The sequence below is a fragment of the Heloderma suspectum genome, chromosome 2 (assembly GCF_057233095.1).
Source record: "Heloderma suspectum isolate Gila_16-S chromosome 2, 16-S_ref, whole genome shotgun sequence".
NCBI lineage: Eukaryota > Metazoa > Chordata > Lepidosauria > Squamata > Helodermatidae > Heloderma > Heloderma suspectum.
Window position 1 is genome coordinate 36,806,766 of NC_139459.1, and position 25,295 is coordinate 36,832,060.

Sequence of the window (25,295 nt, forward strand, 5' to 3'; positions counted from 1 at the left end):
GGCTCTCCCAGGCACCATAGGACTGTCCTGCTCAGGTGTTAGACTGTATATAACTCACAGAATAATTTGGGAAGGATATTAGGAATTCAGTCCTAATTCACTGAAATCAAAGGTAACACACATGTTGAGACAAAACATGCACATATCCAAAATCTAAACCCTAGGTAACACTCCAGAAATAACTGAAACGTTGTTTACCGACTGAAGAACCTGTATTGCCTTTTCCAGGCTACTGAAGAGTGGACTGCATTTTTTTCTAAAAATCTAAATCTAAATCTAAACCCTAGGTAACACTCCAGAAATAACTGAAACATTGTTTACCGACTGAAGAACCTGTATTGCCTTTTCCAGGCTACTGAAGAGTGGACTGCATTTTTTTCTAAAAATCTAAATCTAAATCTAAACCCTAGGTAACACTCCAGAAATAACTGAAACATTGTTTACCGACTGAAGAACCTGTATTGCCTTTTCCAGGCTACTGAAGAGTGGACTGCATTTTTTTCTACTTTCCCAGGATATTTCTTTATTATTTCTTTAGCTCAGGCTCAAAACAGCCCTGTGAGGTAGGTTTACATTGAGAGAGAGCACAACCTGAAAGCAACTGCTTCATATCTGATGAGAACTTTGAACCTGGGTTTCCCACATCCAGTTATAATCCTCTGTGCCGTATTTGATTCCATAAAGACTGGATGTAAGCGCCAACAAAGAGAATATTAATTGGAACAATTTTCCTTCTGAAGGTAGACCGTGCTTGCTTACATCCTATACTTCCAGACATAGGCTGTCTCATCAGCTGCAGCAGTAAAGATCCTATTTCCTTCTGGACTCAATGCCATATGCAAAACTCTTCCTTTGTGATCTACATTTGGAGGAGGGAAGACACAGATATGGAATATCAAAAAGTTGCCATTTTGAGGGGTACAGAGAGTAAAATATTGCCATTTGCAAAACCATCATATTTGGTAAAAATGCAGCACAGGGGACCTCAATATATTGCTTCACAGTTCCCACTTCCCTGTCCCTGTCAGTTCCAGGAGCAACATAACAGGGTTTGATTTCCTCTGGATACGACTCAATACAGGAGGATGTTGGAGCTTTTGCAATATTCATAAATATATAAGAAGAGAGAGAGGACAAAGAGGCCCTCCCTCAATGCAGCAGATCCACTACCCCACATGGGATCCCCAGAGAGAGACCCTGCACCTGCTTATTGCTTTCAGCCAGCTCCCAGCTCTCTTTCCCTGACTGTGTCTAACTGCAACTGATGTTTTTTTTGATACACATACACCTCTGCCCCTAACCTTACCTTGGGAGAGTGTGTCATGTTCACAACCTCTGATGGGTATCTCATTCAAACACAAAGATTCCAAGGCTATCTCCTAACCGAGCCTTCTCCAACCTGGTGCCCTCCAGATATTTTAGACAGCAACTCCCATCAACCCCTGCCAGCATGGTCAGGAATGATAGGAGTTGCAGTCTCTCTTAACCATTAGCTCCCAATGACATCTTGGGCTTTTAACTAGCTATTTGCCTAACAGGGACAGTCAACCAGCTGCCATAATGAGATGCTTAGAGAACAAAAGTCTAAAGTCTGGTGCACATACATATATGCATGTGATTTGATCTCTCATCACTTAAATGTGCACTCTAGTTCTCCATGGGCTAGCTATGGAACCACCCATCATTTCTGTTGGGCAGCTTTCATGTGAGTGGGGCTGTAATTATTATTCTTTTTATTAGACCAAAGAGTACCTCAGCTATGGCTTCGATGTCATACCAAGGTTTCTCCGTTACTTAATTTTCTGCCCACAGCTCTTTACGCTAAAATGGTGGCCACACCCAAAGTTCCTCTGAGGTTTGTGGATGGTTTGACTATCTATGTGGGAAGTGTTTCTTGAAGCTTATCACGTACAGCCCTCTGAGTCATGGCCATTGACATTACTCTCTTCCCCTCACCCTCAAATTCTACAACCACACAAAAATGAACTACCTTTCTGAGAAAGCAGCTTGTGGCTTGGTTTTAATCTTTTATCTTGTTTCCATGGTCAACAAACTATTTGTGGCAAACAACCAATGTATCTTACTTCTGAGGTAAATGTGAGAAGTGTCTCCAAAATGCCAAGAAAATTCTACAGAACCTTGTGTCATCTTAAAGACTAACACATTTATTACGGCATACGTTTTTGCGGACTACAGCCCATGTCATCAGATGATGATTTCACAAAAGCTTATGCCATAATAAATGTGTTAGTCTTTGGGCATCTCTACACCAGCATAAATCCTGCATTTAAAATAGGGCTTTCTGCACAACGACTCCCTTTTTCACGTGCTTCCTTTTCCGCCAGCCCCTCCCCATCCTTCTCCCTGTATCTGAGTCATCCATTATCTTTCATTGATCTCACTCCTCTTCTTGCCGCTTTAACTCCTTTCACGGAGGAAACTGAAGCGGAACACAACGGGGTAATCTGACAGCTCCTTATCTGCGATCTATTTAAAAATGGGACAAAGGGCATTTAGTGCAGGAGACACCTTGAATGATCACAGCATCATGTAAAGAGGCTGCAAATGTCCGTGAAGGAGCAATCTCAATCGCAGGATAAAAGCTCAGTGTGAAGTAGCCCTTTAAGTTGCCACAAGATTCTGTTGCTTTTTCTGCCTGCAACAGACAGACATGGCTACCCCTTTGGAAAGAACATTCAAATTTCACTTTCAAATGCAACCATTTTGTCTTTGCTACTTTTTATTTGTGAAATCTTTTTTCATTAGTAGTAAGCACACAACCGTGCAACCTCCCCCCTGTATACTAATCTGGTACAGTCTCAGAAAAAAACTTTATTATTGTATCCTGCTGAATGCATCAATTCGCTCTCAAAATAAAAGTTTGGGGTTTTTTTAAGGAGATTTGAGCTTCAGGCACCACAAGGGTGATAATGCAACCACAATAATCTTAAAAACCTATGCATAAGTCTGCACTAAAACTATCAAGGTAAGGATAGCAGAGTGCATGAAATACGGAAAATGAATGCAGTTCATCCAGCCTCCTTCAGACATCCTTTTTGGATCTACATAAAAGAAGTTAGAGCTGACGTGGGAAATAAAATGTATATGCACCAAGTAGGACTGTAAGTTTAAAACAGTTTCATTGGAGGATTAACAAACTAAAAGTTTAATTACATATTAAAATCCCCCCCTCTTCAACAACCAATAGAGCTAAGATGGCTAGTTACACCACCATGATCAAAATCAAGGGGCTAGATCAACTCCCCTATGAGGAAAGGTTACAACAGCTGGGATTGTTTAGCTTGGAAAAAAGCAAGTAAGGGGAGACATCATAGAGGTGTTCAAAATTATGCATGGTGTGGAGAATGTAGATAGGAAGACATTTTTCTCCCTCTCTCATAATATTAGAACTTGGGGTCATCCCATGAAGCTGGGAGATTCAGGACAGATAAAAGGAAGTACTTCTTCACACATCACATAGTTAAACTATGGAATTTGCTACCACAGGATATAGTGATGGCCACCAATTTGGATGGCTTTAAAAGGGGGTTAGACAAATTCCTGGAGGAGAAGGCTATCAATGGCTACTAGTCCTGATGGCTATATGTTACCAGTAGAATCAAAGTCAGTATGCCTATGTACACCAGTTGCTGGGGAACATGGGTGGGAGGGTGCTGTTGCACTCATGTCCTGCTTGTGGGTTTCACATGGGCAGCTGATTGGCCACTGTGTGAACAGCATGCTGGACTAGATGGACCCTTGATCTGATCCAGCAGGGCTCTTCTTATGTTCTTACCATACAGGTCTGGCTTTTTACAACATGTTATTGTAAGTCAAAAATAGATTGCTTTTTCCATACTGTATCCAAATCTAGTAGCTATTGCACATTTCAATATGAAATCATTCTTTCATTCTATTTATTTAATTATGGTATTTATACCCCACCCTTAAAAAATTAAGAACAAAATTTTACATTAAATTTCAATAAAAATACAATTTAACTAAAACAAATATATATATATATATATATAACTATAAAACCCCAGCTACTAAAGGTTCTAGCAATAACAGCTTCACAACCATAAGAACCTGGCACTATTCAGTAGAAATCTCAGTATTAGTGATAAGGTGGAATCTGAATTTGGGCAGTTCAGACATCAGATTTCATGGATCTGCTCATCCTAGATCCATTCCAGATTCAGCCGAAATCCCAATCTGGACTGATCCAGAATGGAAATTTCAACCCATCTCCTACTCTCAGCCACGGCCTCACATTATCCCTTTTATTTTCCACACTTAGCAAAGCATGCAGGCAGTGAAAAGGGTTCATGGGAGTTCATCATCATAGTCGGCCTCAGGTTCTTTAGGCCCCAAATTCTGCCATAAGCATGTATGGCAGCGTCCAGGGAGAACTACATTTCCCATGGTTCCCAGAAACCCTGCATGCTATTGTGCATGCTCATAGTGGCATCCAGGGCCTGAGACCTACTCCTGAGGCCTTCCCACCTGCTGTCATAATTGTGAGAAAGAAAATGAGGGCTCTCTTGGTGGAGGGGAAGACCTTAGCAGAGTGGGCCCAAGGTCGATTCAGTATGGGTTTGATTTCAAGCCAGTTTAATTTTGAGTGTCCAACTAATATTTTCCATATTCAGCTGATTTTATTAGACCACTTCTGGTTCAGACTGGGGGAAGGGGTTTGCACATAACTAGCCAATGCATCTTTTACACTTGGATCTTTCACAGAACTAATGATATCTGAACTTATTTATTTTTAAGCCATTTGTCCTCCTGCAATATTCTATATAAATACTCTATATTCCAAATTCCCACCTTAACAGAAAATAAAATATTAAAGCCTATGTTACTTCCTAGCTTAAGTGGTACTCTTTTTTAAATGGTATTCTTCTCAGAAATTTAACCTTCACTATAGCTGTGGCAAGAACACCTCCCTGAAATACCCAGTGCAAAATGAAAATAGGTTCACTGCTCAGATGCAAAGAAGTTGAGCAAACGTGTAAGTAGACAAACTGACTGTGGTTATCAACATGCTTACCATAAAACTGTGCTGAATTTGAAAGCATAGGATACTTCCAGATATTCATCTTATTCCAAGGATGGCCATGCCCTGTCACTATTTCTTCGGTGTTTGGTAACCAGAGCAGGGAGCATATCTGGAATATATATATACTTTTTTCCCCAAAGGTTCATTTCATGTTTGTAAAATGACACACACATATTTCAGCTGCTTTTAGACTAAGCTAAAATCTCCATTTAAATTCTGGGCACTCATTGTGAAATATATAATGCAGCCTTCCCCAACCTGGTGCCCTCCAGATGTTTTGGACTACAACTCCCAGCATCCCTGACCATTGGCAATGCTGGCTGTGGCTGATGGGAGTGATACTAATCCATAGTGGCTGCGGGGTTAACTACACTGTATGTGGAAATGTATGTAACAGAGACAAGGCCCCTTTTCTTTTCTTTTTGAAGCAAAGCAGCTTTGGAAGGGGGCAGTTTGAGTGGAGAAACAGTAGAGGGGATACGTGCTTAACCTTTTCCCTACCTTTTGTTCCTCCTCTGCGATTGTTCCCAAGTGGCTTCCCCCACCACACTGAGTCCGAAATGCAAGTTTATCCATGTTTTGACCCCTGTGGGGTGGGGAAAGCCATTGAGGGTGCAATTTGGAGCACGGAAACAGTGAGGTGGAAAAGAATTAAGCACCATACCCCTGCAGTTTCTCTGCTCAACATTGCCCCTTCCTAAAGCTATGAACTTGAGCACGCTCCGGGAGAGAGCGCAGGACAGGAAGGCCTGGCGTGCTATGGTCCATGGGGTCACAAAGAGTCGGACACGACTGAACGACTGAACAACAACAAAGCTATGTTACCTTTTATATTTTCAAGCCTTCATTATACTCATTTGTGTGTACTTAACTCCTGGTTTTGTTTTTGTTTTAAAGGTGACATGGCATTGGTAGGGTCTAATGCTATGGGAGGCAATGAATGGTCAAGCAACAGACAAAGCATCATGATGAAAATAGGAAAAAGTGGAAGAGGGGTCCATTCAGCACAGAGCATGGGTGAGTGAGCTGTGTAGCTTAATACTGAGATCCAGGGCTCATTAAGATGCACAAAAGGGAGAAAGGTAAGCCAAGAGCATGAATGACCTGGGCTTCAGCAACCTACAGGGCCAGGATGAATGGGAAAGGAAGAAGCCATTGGGCCAAGAGATCCAGAATCAAGTGAGCATTTTGATCATTCACTTTGTGGGACTAAATGTATAAGACCAACGATCAGTTTGACATCTGGCATCACTCAAGAACTGAGTTTGCCAGATGTGATAAAGATGGCTACCTAGGAGGTTGTCCCATTCTTAAGAATTTGCTCCATATGAATCTCTGTTATATCATGTCCGCTAACAACACCTGTGCAAAGAGACAACTCATTTCATTCAACCAGGGTTTTAAGTGACAAGCAGGCTTTGCTTTTTTTGGTATATGGAACTATTAAGTAAATGGATATGCGACAGCAGAAAGCTGAAACTTGCAGAGCAGACACATTAAGATTTCACCTGAGATTCTGTATTTGCAGTTTCGAGGTCTTTCATGTTGCTTGTGTTCCAGATGTGCAAAGATCTGTCCTTCATTCCACCTCCTGTGGCAATTACTGCAGATAGCCACGGACACCACATCATTGCCTAATGAAGGGGAAAGTAGAGGCATCATGGCTTTTAAAGTGATGGTTCTCTGGTGGTGGACAACTGCATCAGGCAACTTTCAGATCAGTTTGGCTAGTTCTGGATAATTTTTTTCCAGAGCAAATAAGTACATTGATAGTGCATTTCCTGCTTCATACAAAAGGCTATTTCCAGATGCCCAGTCCAAGGCAACAGTGGTATAAAGTCTGACTGAACTACACATGTCATAAATGTGTTAATTACAATGTCTGACTGTATTGTCATCCTACCTTTACTGCTGAGGAATGGAGGATCGAGGTCAGTGGCTTACACTGTATTGTCGCACCTTGACCATTAGACCAAATATTCAGTAGACCATCACTAGAACCACAAGCCAGTAGTTTGTTGTCTGGGGACCACTGCATGCTACAAACACTCTGCTTGCTTTGCCGAACCACCCCAATGTGATGCTGAGCTGCCCGGACATCGTGATGATAAATATATCCAAGCCTTGAGCCACTGTGGACAATAGGAGACAGTGCTATTGAATGCAAAAGAATGCCATATCTAGGGATGGGTAAATGAGTGATTTTTGAGCTCGTTGAGGCTCTCCTCCCCTCTCCCCCACTGCTGCTCATTTCACCTCATTCTCACTCACATACACAAGTGTGATTTTTTTCAAACAGGAAATGCGCATTCTCGAACAAAAAAATGTGCACTTCTCCAAGCACACACCCAAATGTATGCTTTTCCCCACTGATTAAAGCATGAAAATGTGTCCTTTTAAATGTCCATCTAGTTTTTAAATGTCCATAAAGTGCGCATCTTCCAAAAAGGATGCATTTTGCAACGGCGATGTCAAGTTCATGTGAACTTTTTCCAGAAATTGTGATCATATTCGTGTTCATGTTCGGGGTTGCGAATGGGGCATTTGACAATTTTTCAAGCATCAGCAAAACTCTCATACATCCATAGTCATATACAATAAAAGACATTTACAAGCTGTCAGTAGTTACCTCACATACAAGCAGCAAGAAAGGGCATTTAATATGGGAGTATCTATCTCTCAATAGATAGATAAAAGCCAGTTCACAATATTCTGTCCCTCTATCCCAAAATTCCATCACATTTTACATACCCTTTAAAATTCTCCCATCTGGGACCAACTTGTCCAAGAACAGAGCCCATGTGGCTGGGGGCTGCTTCTAAATGACCCAACCACATGTGTGTGGACAATCATGTATGTCTTTCCTATAGAACTGACACCCAGTTAGGAAGGGAACATTTAGATATTCTCCAGGCCATATAGAATTACTTCACAGATAAGCAACTTATTTCACAGAGAAGCAGCTCTGAGGTTCCTCCTCAGGCCAGATTGGGAACCTCCATGGGCTGAGTTTAGTTTCCTGATCACTGTCCTAGGGGCTTATTATTTATGGAATACACCTTTGTTGCACTTGGACAGGTCATTCTCTTCAGCGGGAGCACCATGGGAAGGACGGTGGGATAGAAGACTTACTGACAGGGGAACAAGAAAGGAGAGAGCTGGAAAAAACAGAGATGGGGCTCAGTGGTAACAGGAGGAGATGGCCCATAAAGAATGTCAACCGATAACAGATTGTCATTTTCAGTTCACACAGATCTGTAGGTGATACATTTCAGCTGCATCTGGATTCACGTAATGAAAGCTAAAATCAAACTAGAAAGCGAAACTAACATTAAGAGTCACTGTATGAGTTAATGGTACGTGGACTCAAAGACAAATGGAAAGTTAAAACCAGTCTAATGTTCTTAGCAGCAAATTCTGTGATCAAGGCAGCACACAAATTGTGTGAAGACTTATCTTTCATCTCAAGAGATATTAAATGATATCAAGTATTCCACCTTCTAGTAATGTATGGCTGTGAGAGCTGGACTATAAGGAAAGCTGAGTGCCGAAGAATTGATGCTTTCGAACTGTGGTGCTGGAGAAGACTCTTACGAGTCCCCTGGACTGCAAGGAGGTCAAATCTGTCCATCCTAAAGGAAATCAACCCTGACTGCTCATTGGAAGGACAGATATTGAAGCTGAAGCTCAAATATTTTGGCCACCTAATGCGAAGAGAAAACTCTCTGGAAAAGACCCTGATGCTGGGAAAGACTGAAGGCAAGAGGAGAAGGGGATGGCAGAGGATGAGATGGCTAGATAGCATCACTGATGCAGTGAATATGGACTTGAGCATGCTCCGGGAGAAAGCGCAGGACAGGAAAGCCTGGCGTGCTATGGTCCATGGGGTCACAAAGAGTCGGACATGACTGAACAACTGAACAAATTCCACCTTCAGCAAAGGAGATCGTTACCTTGTCATGGTGCTGGAGCTTGAGCACCTCAATGACGTCATGAGCTAAGCTGTGAAGGGACACCCAAGACGGGAAGGTCATGGCAGAGAGGTCAGACTAAATACGATCCCTGGGGAAGGAAATGGCAACCCACCCCAGTATTCTTGCCATGAAAACTAAATGGATCAGTACAACCAGAGATATGTCGGTATACCATCGGAAGATGGGACTCCCAGGTCAGAAGATGGTCAAAATGCTACTGGGGAGGAACAGAGGATAAGTTCAACTAGCCCCAGATGTGATGACGCAGCTAGCTCAAAGCCAAAAGGACGGCTAGCAGCCGATGGTGCTGGTGGTGAACGACGAATCCGATGTTCTAAAGATCAACACACCATAGGAACCTGGAATGTAAGATCTATGAGCCAAGGCAAATTGGATGTGGTTATTGGGGAGATGTCAAGATTAAATATAGACATTTTGGGTGTCAGTGAACTGAAATGGACTGGAATGGGCCATTTCACATCAAATGACCACCAGATCTACTACTGTGGACAAGAGGACCACAGAAGAAATGGAGTAGCCTTCATAATTAATAATCAAGTGGCTAAAGCAGTGCTTGGATACAGTCCAAAAAATGACAGAATGATCCCAATTCGAATTCAGGGTAAGCCATTTAACATCACAGTGATCCAAATATACGCCCCAACCACAGATGCTGAAGAAGCAGAAGTAGATCAGTTCTGCGAGGATCTGCAGCACCTACTGGATAGTATGCCAAAAAAAGATGTTATTTTCATTATAGGAGACTGGAATGCTAAGGTGGGTAGTCAAACAACACCTGGAATTCCAGGCAAGCATGGTCTGGGAGAACAAAATGAAGCAGGACATAGGCTGATAGAATTTTGCCAAGACAACTCACTGTGCATAACAAACACTCTCTTCCAACAACCTAAGAGATGACTTTATACATGGACTTCACCAGACGGTCGACAGCGAAATCAGATTGACTACATCCTTTGTAGCCAAAGGTGGCGGACATCTATGCAGTTGGTAAAAACAAGACCTGGAGCTGATTGTAGTTCAGATCATGAACTTCTTATTGCACAATTTAGAATCAGACTAAAGAGAATAGGGAAGACCCACAGATCAGTTAGATATGAGCTCACTAATATTCCTAATGAATATGCAGTGGAGGTGAAGAATAGATTGAAGGGTCTAGATTTAGTAGATGGGTCCCGGAAGAACTATGGACAGAAGTTTGCAACATTGTTCAGGAGGCGGCAACAAAAAACGTCCCGAAGAAAAAGAAAACCAAGAAGGCAAGATGGCTGTCTGCTGAGACACTGGAAGCAGCCCAAGAAAGAAGGAAAGCCAAAGGCAACAGTGATAGGGGGAGATATGCCCAATTCAATGCAAAATTCCAGAGGTTAGCCAGAAGAGATAAGGAATTATTTTTAAACAAGCAATGCGCAGAAGCGAAAGGAGATAATAGAATAGGAAGGACAAGAGACCTCTTCCAGAAAATTAGAAACATCGGAGGTAAATTCCAGGCAAAAATGGATATGATCAAAAACCAAGATGGCAAGGACCTAACAGAAGCAGAAGAGATCAAGAAAAGGTGGCAAGAATATACGGAAGATCTGTATAGGAAGGATAATAATATTGTGGATAGATTTGATGGTGTGGTCAGTGAGCTAGAGCCAGACATCCTGAACAGTGAGGGTGAATGAGCCTTAAGAAGCACTGCTAATAACAAGGCAGCAGGAGATGACGGTATCCCAGCTGAACTGTTTAAAATCTTGCAAAATGATGCTGTCAAGGTGATGCATGCCATATGCCAGCAAATTTGGAAAACACAAGAATGGCTACCAGATTGGAAAAAATCAACTTATATCCCCATACCAAAAAAGGGATGCACCAAAGAATGTTCAAACTATCGAATAGTGGCACTTATTTCACATGCCAGTAAGGTCAGATTGCCAGATGTACAGGCTGGGTTTAGAAAAGGCAGAGGAACTAGAGACCAAATTGCCAATATCCGCTGGTCAATGGAGAAAGCCAGGGAGTTTCAGAAAAACATCTATTTCTGTTTTATTGACTATTCTAAAGCCTTTGACTATGTGGATCATCACAAATTGTGGCAAGTTCTTGGTGGTATGGGGATACCAAGTCATCTTGTCTGCCTCCTGAGGAATCTGTGTAACGACCAAGTAGCAACGGTAAGAACAGACCACGGATCAACGGACTGGTTTAAGATTGGGAAAGGAGTACGGCAGGGTTGTATACTCTCACCCTACCTATTCAACCTGTATGCAGAACACATCATGCGACATGCTGGGCTTGATGAAGCCAAGGCTGGAGTTAAAATCGCTGGAAGAAACATTAACAATCTCCAATATGCAGATGATACCACTTTGATGGCTGAAAGCGAGGAGGAGCTGAGGAACCTCATGATGAAGGTGAAAGAAGAAAGTGCCAAAACTGGGTTGCAGTTAAACCTCAGAAAAAACAAGATTATGGCAACCAGCTTGATTGATAACTGGCAAGTAGAGGGAGAAAACATGGAGGCAGTGACAGACTTTGTCTTTCTAGGCGCAAAGATTACTGCAGACGCTGACTGCAGCCAGGAAATCAGAAGATGTTTACTTCTTGGGAGCACAGCAATGGCAAATCTTGATAAAATAGTGAAGAGCAGAGACATCACACTGACAACAAAGGTCCGCATAGTTAAAGCAATGGTATTCCCCGTAGGAACCTATGGCTGCGAGAGCTGGACCATAAGGAAGGCTGAGCGAAGGAAGATAGATGCTTTTGAACTGTGGCGCTGGAGGAAAATTCTGAGAGTGCCTTGGACTGCAAGAAGATCAAACCAGTCCATACTCCAGGAAATAAAGCCAGACTGCTCACTTGAGGGAATGATATTAAAGGCAAAACTGAAGTACTTTGGCCACATAATGAGAAGACAGGACACCTTGGAGAAGATGCTGATGCTAAGGAAAGTGGAAGGCAAAAGGAAGAGGGGCTGACCAAGGGCAAGATGGATGGATGATATTCTGGAGGTGACGGACTCGACCTTGGGGGAGCTGGGGGTGGCAACGGCTGACAGGAAGCTCTGGTGTGGGCTGATCCATAAAGTCACGAAGAGTCGGAAGCGACTGAACGAATAAACAACAACAAGTATTCCACACTCTGGGATGATATCTTCTAGGAATCCCTCCACCTCAGCCCTGATCTGCTTTGAAATGCAGCCTTTCCTGCCACCCCCAGATACAGCCTCCCAGCAGCCCTTAAAACAGGCTACAAGAAAAGGCTCCTGGCTTTCTGTCCACTCCTGAGTCCGGCACAAGCTCCTTGTCCTTACCTTCAAAGCCCTCCATGGCCTTGTCTCCCCTTATCTCTCTGCTTTTATATCCTGATACATCCCTACCCTTAATCTTCACTTTTCCAGCTCCACCCACTCCATGGTCCAAAGGCCTCCTCCTCCATAAAAAAATTCCACCCATTCTCCCTGGCTGCCCTATAGGCTTGAATCTCCCTCCCCAAATACCTGCACGATACCACCTTTCTTACTTCCTCCAAATCCTTCCCCAAAACTCACCTTTTCTGGGAAGCCTTTGCCACAAACCCGTGGCTTTCAAGTCCTAATGTAACTCAGAAAGTGGCTAAGCTTAAGCATCTGCAACTGAAACAACCACATTTTGCTTCATTGTTTACACCCTGCTTCCACTTCCCATCCCTTCCTGTGTTGTATCTCCTGCGTTGATTTTCAGATTGTAAGCTCCTCAGGACAAGGATCTGCCCTCTTGTACTCTGCAAAGTGTCATGCACACCAATGGTAAGAATAAACTATAGGTTAGGCAGGCAGGCAGAATTATTTGTAACTGACACTGAGAGCTTCTTGTATCTTTAAAAGCTGATTTTTTCAAAATCACAGTTTTTGGTTTCCCCTGTCAGTACACCACTGCGGTAGGATAAAAAGCCAGACCTGATAACATTCTCTCTTCTTCTGTGCAACCTAAAATGTACAGGAGTCCTCTCAAGGTCTGGAATGGCAACCCTAAATCAAACCAATGTAGGTTTTCCACAGAGGCTGGGTAATCCACTGAACACAATGAGAATCTAACCTGAATAAAAACAGTAAGACTAGTATATGAGACAGATGGATACATTTCATTGCTCACCTGCTAAGCATGTACCCATTCCAACTCATGGCTCCAACTACAGACATGTGGCCATACATATTTCTCAGCCTCTTTTGAGTTTCAATGTCCCATAACTGAGAAATAAAGAAATAAAGAATAATTATACCCTCACTGGCACACCTTGCTTTCCATTTAATTTCAGGTGGATTATTTATATCATCTAATTTGTTCAGGTAAAATAATGAATAAAACTGGGTGGGTGAGGAAAAAAATGAGAATGCTAGCCTATGTGTTCATTCTGTTGGACTAATAGAAGAGTTAACCAATATAGGACTTTCTATGCCATATCTACAAAATTGCCCTTTTAATCCCAGACTATTTACTTTAGAATAAATACTGACAGTGGTTCACATGCTCACAAAGACACTAACGCGAATTAAAATCTTCATTTTCATTATAGGACATTAAGAAGAAAAGAACATAAGAAGAGCCATGCTGGATCAGACCAAGGGTCCATCTAGTCCAGCATTCTGTTCACACAGTGGCCAACCAGCTGTCGATGGGAACCCACAAGCACAACACAAGTGCAACAGCACCCTCCTGCCCATGTTCCCCAGCAAGTGGTGTACATAGGCATGCTGCCCCTGGTACTGGAGGTAGCACATAGCCATCAGGACTAGTAGCTGTTGACAGACTTCTCCAGGAATTTGTCCAATCCCCTTTTAAAGCCATCCAAATTGGTGGCCATCACTACATATTGTGGTAGTAATTTCCATAGTTAACTATGCACTGTGTGAAGAAGTGCTTCCTTTTATCTGTCCTGAATCTCCCACCAATCAGCTTCACAGGATGACCCCAGGTTCTAGTATTTTGAGAGAGGGACAAAAATGTCCACATTCTCCACACCATGCATAATTTTGTAGATCTCTATCATGTCTCCCCTTACCCTCCTTTTTCCCAAGCTAAACAAACCCAGCTGTTGTAGCCTTCTCTCACAGGGGAGATGCTCCAGCCCCTTCATCATTTTAGATGCCCTTTTCTGCACTTTTTCCCAGCTCTACAACGTCTTTGTTTAGGTGTGGTGACCAGAACTGTATCCAAGTGTGGTTGCACCACAGATTTATATCAGTATGATATTGGCAATTTTATTCTCAATTCCTTTTCTAATTATGCCTTTTTTATAGCGGCCGCACACTAGGTTGACATTTTCATCGAGCTGTCCACCACAACCCCAGGATCCCTTTCTTGGTTGGTCATCGCTAGCTCAGATCACATCAGGTTATACTTGAAACTGGGATTTTTTGCCCCAATGTACATCACTTTACATTTACTTACATTAAACCACCTTTGCCATTTAGATGCCCATTCTCCCAGTTTGGAGAGATCCTTTTGGAGCTCTTCACAATCCCTATTTGTTTTAACCACCCTAAATAGTTTGGTGTCTTCAGCAAAGTTTGCTACTTCCCTGCTCACTCCTAATTCCAGATCATTTATGAACAAGTTGAAAAGCATTAGTCCCAATACAGATCCCTGTGGGACCCCACTGTTTGCTTCCTTCCTTCCACTGGGAGAATTTACCATTTATTCCTACTTTCTGCTTTCTGTTCTTTAAACAGTTACTAATCCATAATGGAGGACATTACAATGCCAAACACCATGATCTAGCAAGGAAGATCCATTTCTTGAATCCAACTTCCACTTGTGAGTTCCTTGCTAGACAGGGAACTGCACACATTGGGTTGGATCTAGACTTAATCATACTTAGAGTAGACTCATTAACATCAATAAGACCTTAGTCATGACTAATTTAAATCCTATTAATTTCAATGGTTCTACTCTAAGCATGACTAAATCTGGATCCAACCTATAGAAAACAATGTACATTTGAATACAGGGCATTGGTGCAATCCCCATTAACACTGAAAAGTATAGACATGGTTGCACATTTTCACCCATCTTGCAACCTGATTGGGAATGTATTTTACCACTGACATGGATCAGGAACCTGAACCCTTGTCCTCAGAGGATCCCGACCTCTTGCCCTCAGAAGAAGAGGCTCCTGAATTAATGGTTCACAGAGAGGATTCCATTACAGAAATACTCGGTCACAAGGCTTCCATTTCCCCAGCACCCAGTTCTCCAGGAAGACCCCAGTGATCTGACCCCCTGTGCCCAGAGGAAGTCACATTGCCATCTCTGGTCTCTGACACTCCGGCCATGAAGATATCAGCAAGCCACAGCCACCCCTGTGCCATTGCACCCTGAGGCTGCTAAAATAGACCAGGTCCCTTTAAGAAAAAAGGTCTAAGTTAGCTAGACTCCTAAGGCTCAGTCACAACCTGGTGCTTGGTGGAGCAACATACAGAGAAGCTTGCCTGGCTTCCAACTCCACTCAGAGCTTTCCATGGTGCTGTCCTTTACCTGTTCCTGCCTCCCTGGGAAATCTGACTTGCCCCAAAACCTGGTAAAGGCCTGATCCATAGTGGAACCCTGAAACCCAGGCTTCACCAGGTACGAGGACACTAAGCCCTTGCCACAACAGAGGCAGAACAGAACAGCCATCTACTTTTGTGGACCACAACTTACACTCAGCAGCCTTGTTTCACAGGGTACATAGGAAGCTGCCTTATGTCAAGCAGACCCTTGCTATAGTACACTGATTGGTAGCAGCTCTCCAGGGCATCACACAGGAGTCTTTCCAGCCCTACTTGGAGATGCCATGGGACTTTCTTCATGCAAAGCATGTGCTCTACCACTGAGCTGTGGGCCACGGCTCTTCCCCTTTCCCCCATTGCAAGGCCTTATTCAGGAGCTAAACCCATGCCCAAAGCAAGAATTGTGCCATGAGACGAACAAGCTGGACACAAGTATAATGCAACTATAGCTGGGACAAGGCCACAGCCTCTAATAAAATAATGATGCATTTATTTTTATTAACTCAACTACAGCATGAAATCTCAGTGGTACCATATTTGCTTTATCTAATATGAGACTATGAAAGCAAGTACCCAGTACCTGCACTTCTCCATCACTTGTGCCAAATGCAAGATAAGCATTTTCTTTCATCCACACTACAGAAGCAATATATTTGGAACTGGAACATAAATCTATGCTTTCAACATTTTGGTTTCTTTCTCCATTCCAGATATGTACAGCAGATCCTAGAGCAAGAGCAATGAGATTCTCTTGGCTCCAGTCCAATAGGTTTAGATCTGGGGAGGAAAAAAAATATATACACAAAATTAAAACTTGTGCTAAAGGTACAAGAAATAGCTTTAACTTCAGCTGCTTTTTCATATTATTATAACAGACTGAAACACAATGACAATTACTATTTTAGCAGTCGGATACTAAAATAAGTTTTAAATATATCACTCATGTAATATCATTATGAAAAGGTAAGAAAGAACTCATGTGGTGACTACCCTATTTGGCTTGCAGGATACTGGAAAAAGAAAAGTTCAGGGAAGGATGATTTATTTCACCTAAACCCCACTGTCTCTGAAGAGCTCAGAATGGTTTATATATCTTATATTTATTTATTATATTTATATCCTACGTTTCATCTCCAAGTTACTCAGGATGGTGTACATGGTTCTTTACTCTCCCCCCCCCCGCCCCTTTTATCCTCACAACAACCCTGTGAGGCAGGTTAGGTTAAGAGGTCATGACTGACCCAAGGTTACCCAGTGCACTTCATGGCTGAGTGGGGATTTGAACTTGGATATGCTGGATATGATTCCATCCTGGCAACTTATAAACCTGCTCAGTTTCAGCTGTAGAGCTGCATCTTGTCCCTTCAGACATTATCTGTTTCTGGTCTGAATCCATCTAGTACTGAATGCACAGGAATCCAGTTTTTATATCCCCTGAGGCCTGTGCAAGGAAGTGGATTTATAGAACTCTCCACCACAAGATGTGATGATGCTCATTAGCTTAGATCACTTTGAAAAGGGAATTGAACAAATGCATGGAGGATAAGTCTACCAGTGGTTACTTGTCATGATGGCCATATGTAGCCACCATGTTCAGAGCCAGTAGTCCTCTGAATTCTGCTTGCTGGGGAACAATATGCCTGGATGGTGAGCTTCCTACTGGTTGGCCACTGTATTTTGGAATAGTCCAGGGTGGGGTGGAAATTGGCCCCCGAACCGCACAAAGTTGCCCACGCCTGGACTAGATGGACCAACAGTCTGATTCAGGAACTTAGGATGCTTCCAAACTTCAGGTGCTTTTATCACACAAAATCTGGCATAGATTTATTAATCCACAACAGTCTAATAGCCCCAATATTCCTTTTTCTCTACCCCCCCATCCCTGATATAGAAATCTCAAAATAAAATATGCTTGTTAAGTAACTATAAGAATGTCCCTAATTTGCATGATTTATTCCAATCGCAGAATATGAAGCCTATGATTCCCTGATTTGGTTATTTTTTTAGTGCAGTATACAGAATCCATGAGCGTAAGAGAGAGAGACAGAGAGACAGAAAGACAGAGAGGCAGGCAGATATATAGATATAAATAGATATGAGCTCAATTTGAATTGTGTCTGTCTTAAGGTATACGATTTAAAAGCTCCCGCTTTCACATGTAAGTATAATGTTTTAGGAAACTAAACAGAAACTTACAGTAGTCATTGCGTAAACCAGTGATGTGAAACCTAATTTGTGGCTCCGGTAGTGGAAAGCCATTACTGTGAGCTGAAATGCGCTGAGCACCACATTCAGCCTTGCTCCCATGCTTGCAACCTGTGGGTATAAGTTCACAGTATAACTACTCGTTTGTCAAAACTGCATAGTAACTTTCCTTAAGACATTGTATTATCTTAGGGTGTATTCTTACACATGTTTACACAGCAAAAAAAAACCTCCTACATCTTCCAGCATTCTCCAGCCAGCCATGCTGGCTGGGGAATGCTGGTAGTTGTAGGACTTTTTCTTGTCAAAACATACATAGGACTGCAGCCTTAAGGTGGCTATTAACAACTCTGTGGAAGGTCCAAGAGGTCCATGCACAAAGCAGAACCAGCTCAGTTCATAATCACATCTGAAATTTATAAATATACATATACACACACAAAAGACAATCCACCTACTCTCCAATGGATATTCTTAGCTCCTGAGACAATGACTGCCCCATTCACTAGAATGGAGGGGGACATGCCTAGACACAAAGGCTGGAGAACTTCTGGTGCAGCATTCCATGAGGCATAAGGCAATGCTGCTGAAAGGGGAAACCGGCAAAATCCATCCGTGTGTAAAAGTGCTTTGTGCGTGCGCTTGTGTGCCCCTGTATGTCTTTCTGTGTGTGTGTGTGTGTGTGTGTGTGTGTGTGTGTGGAATATGCCCTGGTTTTCTCAAACTATATTGTCAATATGTTGGCAACCACTGATCACCTGTCTACTGTGTATACATTCAGATTTCTCTTACAACCAGATACCACCTAGAGCCAGTTTAATACTTCACTCTGATATGGGTAATACAGAATTCTAGTTCTTAAGAAACACTCTCTCAGGCAAGATTTGTCTTTTTGGCTTTTACTACAAAGTATTAGCGTAACAGTCTAAATACAAGAGCTTATGCATGCATAAAGTCAAACACATGAAACATCTAACATCATTCTTAAACACGGCTTCTAAGCAGAGTCAAGTACATTTGCTAGTTCTCAGTGATAATCAATACCACGCTTATCAGATTTATTTTATAGGCAACATGTTAGGGAAAGCTGATCCTAAAGGATAGCTTCCACTGTTGCATGTTCTGAGTCTCCTTTATATACTTTTTGGATGCTGTAAATATGTCCAAACTATTTTTACTACAGTTTATATTTCTTATCCAAGAATTCCAAAGATAACCTTTCTACTCTAAATCTTCATATGTCTAAATAAGATTCTCGAATTTTGAAGTTCCTTATCGAGATTAATGTGCATACCAACATACTTATCTAAACATTTCAGCTTTCTTTGACATGTTACAGGTATGTTTTTGACACAAACATATTTACTCGACATCATCCTGTCTTGTGAGTTTGTTTTTCTTACATATTTATGGTCTCCGCTGAGGCCTCTTAGGGTGCAATCCTATTGGGATAGGCAGCCACCTCCGAACTCAGAGGTGACCACCTATCCAATGCAAGGCAGGAGAAGCACGGAGGGGATCGTCCCCTCTGCACTTCAGCCACCCTGCTTTTGTGGCTAGACAGCCAATTTCAGATGTGTCGTACTGGCATTTCCGCCTTCCCCACCCCAGAACACCTCCCGGAACACCCTGTTTTCACCACTCCGTGCTCCTTGGGGCCGTTCCGAGCTGCCTGCAAGGCAGCACGGGAAGGGGAGAGAAGGTCGGTTCTCAGGGAACTGACCTCGGGGCACAGGCTCTGAGCTCGGTTCCCAGAACCGACATATCCTATGGCCGTCTAGCTGCTGACTAGCAGCCATAGGATTGCTCCCTTAGTCATTTATCTGATGGCCCATCTGACCTAATCACTTTACAAGACTCTGCTAAGTGAAAGTTGTCACCCTAAATTTAACATTGACACCTCCTTATCTGGATTCCTTTCTCAACAGTAAAAGCCTACTAATGATCTATTTCTAATGGCCTGGAACAATTGTCTCTCATCTGGCAAACCTCAGAGATAAGACATTTTAATTACTCTTGGCTGAGAAAAACATACTGGGTGGTATTCAGCATTGGAATCCCATTTTTAATTCCAGAATTTTCTTGGAGGCATTTGATTATAGAATTTCCTAATTAAGCAGCTGGGGTAAGATCATGCAAATATGAAAGATTTGCTTGATCTGCCACATATGTGTACGTATGTGTTTCTGTGTATGTATGGAGAATAAGGCTATCAATGCCTGCTACTCATAATGACTATTTATTACCTCCAGTATTGGCGGCAATATGCCTCTTTATACCAGTTGCTGGGGAACACAAGTGGGAGGGTGCTATTATGTCTTGCTTGTTGGCTTCCCATAGCCATCTGATTGGCCACTGTGCTGGACAAAATAGGTCTTTGTTCTGATCCAGGAAGGCTTTCCTGATGTTCTTATGATAACTGGGTGAGAGCAGGGATAAAATGGAATGGCTAAAAAGATGGACAAGGAGCACTTCTTTCCTTTTATTTCACAATACGTTGTTAGAACTATATCATATTTTTTATGAAAGATATTATATTGGTTTTGCCAAATGCTTTGGCTCTTTTAGGAGGAAGTATCCCAAACTAGGGATGTTGGAGAAATCTGCAACAGAACCAAATGAGTTTGGATTTTTGTGGCTTTTCCCCTGCCAGGCAGATTCCGCAGACTTGTGGACCGTTTTTCTAACCTTTGGGAATTTTGCACAGATTTCGTCATAGAAAAATACGCCCAAAAAACCCTGGCCAAAAATGCACATTTCCCCCATGTGAAAATGTGCATTTTGGGGGGAATTTGTGCATTTTGTGGGAATATGCGCATTTTTGCACATGTGAATTCGTACAAATTCAGAAACTAAAAAAAATCCAATTCCATTGATGGGTGGATTATAGGACGAAAGGCGCCTGACAACCCGTGAAACACAGACAAAATGGATTTTACACAATCCGTACTTCCCTATCCCAGAGCTTTGGCACTAGCCCTCTCTCATGGCTCCTCACCCACCCTGCTATTCACAGGCATACTGCCTCTAATCATGAAGGTTCCATTTCGTCATCATCGTGACTATTGGTAGACCTGTCCTTTTTCATTAATCATCCTTTGTGTAAAGACAATAAGAACATAACAAGAGTATAGGAAGAAACCTCAGCTGGGACAGTCAAATGATGTTTCCCATGTCACGGTTGATGCCAAAGTGCATATTTTTAATCCAAACCATTAAAGTGAAAATTTTGAAATGTCACTGGATTTTGAATTTCAGCATACTTTCTGTTCTCCTCTCCCCCCTCCATTCAGCATGTGGCCTTCAGAAAGGAAACCCATCCCTTAGGCTGCATTTTTGCAGCATCGCTGGCTGTAAAGTTTTTGAAAGTTTGCTTCTCACTGCAGATGCTTTCCATATCTGTGAAATCATCTCATCTTCTCGAGACATTTTTCGAAAAGACGCCCAGTAACCTCAGAAACCCCAAGTGAAGCAGTAAACTCCTTCACTAAACAGATGCTGCTGTTGGTTTAAGTTCCCATCAAAGAGACCCCTGAAAAGCAAAACCTCAGGAAATGGCTTCCCACATCACACCTACCTTTCTCGTCTCTGATCTACGCAGTCTGCATGTATGATGAAAAGGACCATGACTAACTGAAAAAAAGAAACTGGGAGCAAACAGCAGAGCAAGCCTTGAGCTGGCACTTGGTTGGCACCTTGCTGTCAAAATCCTATGACTGAGACCCCACTGTTTCTTTAGGGAGGAGCTTGATTACATGAACTATGCCACCATTTGGTTTGAAGAAACGATTGTGTAGAGCAGCTTGCCCCAACCTGGTGCCCTCCAGGCATGTTGAACTACAACTTCCATCATTCTTGACCATTGGCTGCTGGGACTGGGGCTAACAGGAGCTGTACTCCAACACATCTGGAGGGTGCAAGGTTCAAGAAGGCTGGAGTAGAGCATTTAAGTGTTATCTCTTTTGTGAAGTTGACGTGACATATGATGTGAGAGCCAGTGTGGCTAGTGGACTGGGACTTGGGAGTGTTGGACTGGGACTTGGGAGATCTGGGTTCTAGTCTCCACTTGGTCATGAAGCTTACTGGGTGACTTTGAGCCAGTCACGAACTCTCAGCCTAACCTACCTCACACAGGGTAATTGTGAGGATTAAATGGAGTACAGGAAGACCCTTGGGTTTCTTGCAAGAGGGAACAAGACAGGATATAAATGTAATAATGTAATAATAATAAAGGTTAATCCCATGTGTCAGCCCATAGCACTGAATGTATGCACATCACTAACACTGACTGGACCTAGACCATACCTTTCCAAAGGCACTTGTGTTTTTCACAGATCCTGATGCTTCCTTTTTCTGAAACGCCATGCCTATTCCCTTCAGTGATTAACATCTCATGGAGCCATTTCTGTAAGAAAAATGGACAAGAAGAAGTATGACAGAAAGGAAGGAAGGAAGGAAGGAAGGAAGGAAGAAGCCATCTCTTCCATGAGCCTTTCTACACGAGGCATTTATTGCAAACTTGAGATTCCTCACTTACGGTAGTTCGTCATCCTCCAGGGCCTCTCCCATGCTTTGCAACCATTATAGTGTTTTCCCCCTAACAAGGGAAGTCTGGTATTTCTGCTAATGGTGGCATGAAACACTCGTGCATTTGTGTAATCCTGCTATACCACAGCGCCACCTACTGGTTGTGAAAAAGAACATAAAGGAAGGCAGAAAAAGGAAACCCACCAAAAAAAAACATGTGTAAAGAAGCTGATCTAATCCCACAAAGAATCCGGAAGCAGAAGCCTTGGTAAAGTGGCAGCCTAAAAGCCTCACATATAAAAGCTCCATGTATCTTGTGGAAAGATTCATAGTTCAGTAGTAGAGCATATCAATGCAAAAGATCCCAGGTTCAATCACTGATATCTCCAGTTAAAAGAATTAGGTAGCAGGTGATGGCAAAGCCACCTGCCTGAACTCCTGGGGAGCCACTGTCAGCCAGAGGAGACCAGCCTTTTCCAAGCTGGTGCCCTCCAGAGGTGTTGGACTACAACTCCCACCTTCCCCCATCCACCAGCATGCTGCCTGGGGTGATGGGAATTGTAGTCCAACACCTCTGGAAGGCACCAGCTTGGGAAAGGCTGGAATAGACAATAATGAGCTAGACAGACCAATGGATAAGGCATTTTCATATGTTGCTTCCAGACATCAGTTGCTGTAGTGCTATGTTGTGCTGAGCTTTTCTACACGAGGCTGTTAATTGCTGTATCTACTTTTGGTTTCATTACAGAATTAAGATTCAAGCTCTACAAGAGCTTTTCTATTCCTGCATTTCTGCTACATAACCTCTAGGTGGAGCTGTGCTATAGCAGAATAGTGCAAATACATCAGTAGAAACAGAGCTTTCTAACAGAGTAGAAAATACCCCATTTTCCCCATTCTAAAAAAAAACTAGGAAAGTGCTCTGAAAAAATGGAAGCAAAACTGGCAGATCATGATGTCGTCTAAAGAACCTGGAAACAACCTTGAATACGTAATCATGAGCACACAATAAATGCCTTGTGTAGAAATGCTCTCAGAGCTGATCACCCAGAAACCACACATTCAAATGGAGGAAAGGGGGAAATGAAATCTGAATTCAAATCACTTCTAATCACACAGATTAGCAGGGGAGGGTGGGTTATCATTCCACCTAAACAGCAATGTCACCACAAAACCCATGTAACAGGAAGTAGCTCTTTAAACATGCACTTTTTGTTTCAGGGACATTTTCCAGCTATTTCTCTTAGCAGCAACAATCAAAAGCCCCTTTGTAGATTTCCAGTTCAAATACTTCTTGGAGAAGTGACTGAGAATCCATTCTTATGGAAACTGTCTGAGAACGGGATTAATGCTATCACGAATATTTTGTTACATACCTGTTTCTGTATGTTACGTCTTTCATACAATTTAGCACTATTAGTAAACGTTATGGATTCATTGCCGGTGGCTTCAAGAAGTATCATAGAAGACACTGAAAGACAGATATATAATACAGACACACGATAATATTATATATAAATGGTAAATCTTCATTAGTAATTAAGAAGAAATAAGAGCGCCGTTGTAGTGTAGTGGTTAGAATGTTGGACTGGCACTCAGAAGACCCGGGTTCAAGTCCCCACTTGGCCATGAAGCTCACTGGGTGACTTTGGCCGGTCATTGACTCTCAGCCTAGCCTATCTTTCAGGGAGGATAAAATGGAGAGGAGGAGAATCATGTAAGCTGCCTTGGGTTCCTTGGAGGAAGAAAAGGCAGGATATGAATGTAATAATAAATGAACAAACAAGCAGCAAGGAGAAGTGGGTGTAAAGAAGGACCAATCAAAGCAGGAGGCCTCTGAGGTTTTCAATGGACAGGCACCATCTTTACCTGAAGACTTGGCAAGCCTAGTGCCCAGGCAGTTGGTATGCATTAAAGTATTCATGTGACTGTTCCAGTGTGTGCCAAAATCACAGCTCACCCCACATGTACCATGTTATTTATTGCACTGACTTTCAGTGGCTTTGTGATTCTACTTAAATATACTAGCAATTCTTCACAGTCCTATTTGCTCCACATTTCCTACATGCCAATTTGGCTTGTTCCTGCCATGACAGTAAATAAAGGAGTAAATGGCTTCCTGGTACAAATTAATTAGAGAAGCCCTTATAGTAACATTTCACGGCTGTTTGTACTAAGTTTCAAGGCATGGTCCAAGGACGTGAGGGGGAGGTTGTAAGGAATCTGGTCTATTAAGGCCAAAATCTGACTGGACGGGTTGTATCCTATGCAAATTCCTTTTAGAGTTCTACTTATTATTTTACGCCAAAATAGTGTCTGGCTTGAATCACTTGGGATGCAATCCCATGGGGATAGTCGGCCGCCTCCAAATTTGGAGGTGGCCAACTATCCAATGCAGGGTAGGCGGAGTGCGGAGGGGATCTTCTCCTTCTTGCTCCAGCCACCCTGCATTTGCGGTTCGACAGCCAATTTTGGCTGTCTGACCAGGTGCCTCAGAGCAGGCGGGGGAGGCTGGACGGTGCATAGGAAGTATCATACTGGCGCTGCCACAGTCCCCTCCCCTTCCCCAGGAAAGCTCCCTTTTTGGCTGCTCCATGGTGCTCTTCTGAGTGCGGAGCCAGAGACGAACCATGGCTTCTACAAGGTGGTGGGGGAGGGAGAGGGGAGTTGGCTTTCTGGGTACCGAAAAATCCTATGGCCACCTAGATGCTGTCTAGCAGCCACTGGATTGCGCCCTTACTTTGTTCACTGTCAGCTTTACGGCTTCTTCACACAGAGCATCTATCCTGCTATTGAGATTGCTTGCTCATGGAAGTTTGCGGGCCCTTTAGATGACGCTGTTAACCTCCAAGGTGTCTCCTGCAGTAAATGACTTTTATTCAGTTTTTAAACACAGTAGATTGGAGATAATGAGGTATCAAATTACCCTGGTTGTGTTCCGCTTGAGTTTCCTCCATGAAAAAGGAAAAGCCGCAAGAGCTAAACTAGTGCG

At 42.7% G+C, this 25,295-nt stretch overlaps 1 protein-coding gene across 1 annotated transcript in view; it reads right to left on the reverse strand.

The window, feature by feature from the left end:
- Nucleotides 1–504: 504 nt before the first annotated feature.
- The window catches only part of CDC20B (cell division cycle 20B), a 47,732-nt gene continuing 22,941 nt past the window's right edge, over nucleotides 505–25,295 (reverse strand). Inside the window, exons 4-11 of the mRNA XM_084833229.1 lie at nucleotides 23,680–23,774; nucleotides 22,082–22,181; nucleotides 17,768–17,887; nucleotides 16,152–16,348; nucleotides 13,176–13,270; nucleotides 6,966–7,194; nucleotides 6,571–6,696; nucleotides 505–859 (exon numbers count right to left, since the gene is read on the reverse strand). Of these exons, the coding sequence (XP_084689355.1) occupies nucleotides 827–859; nucleotides 6,571–6,696; nucleotides 6,966–7,194; nucleotides 13,176–13,270; nucleotides 16,152–16,348; nucleotides 17,768–17,887; nucleotides 22,082–22,181; nucleotides 23,680–23,774 (995 nt within the window). The 3' untranslated portion in view covers nucleotides 505–826. The remainder of the gene's footprint in view (nucleotides 860–6,570; nucleotides 6,697–6,965; nucleotides 7,195–13,175; nucleotides 13,271–16,151; nucleotides 16,349–17,767; nucleotides 17,888–22,081; nucleotides 22,182–23,679; nucleotides 23,775–25,295) is intronic.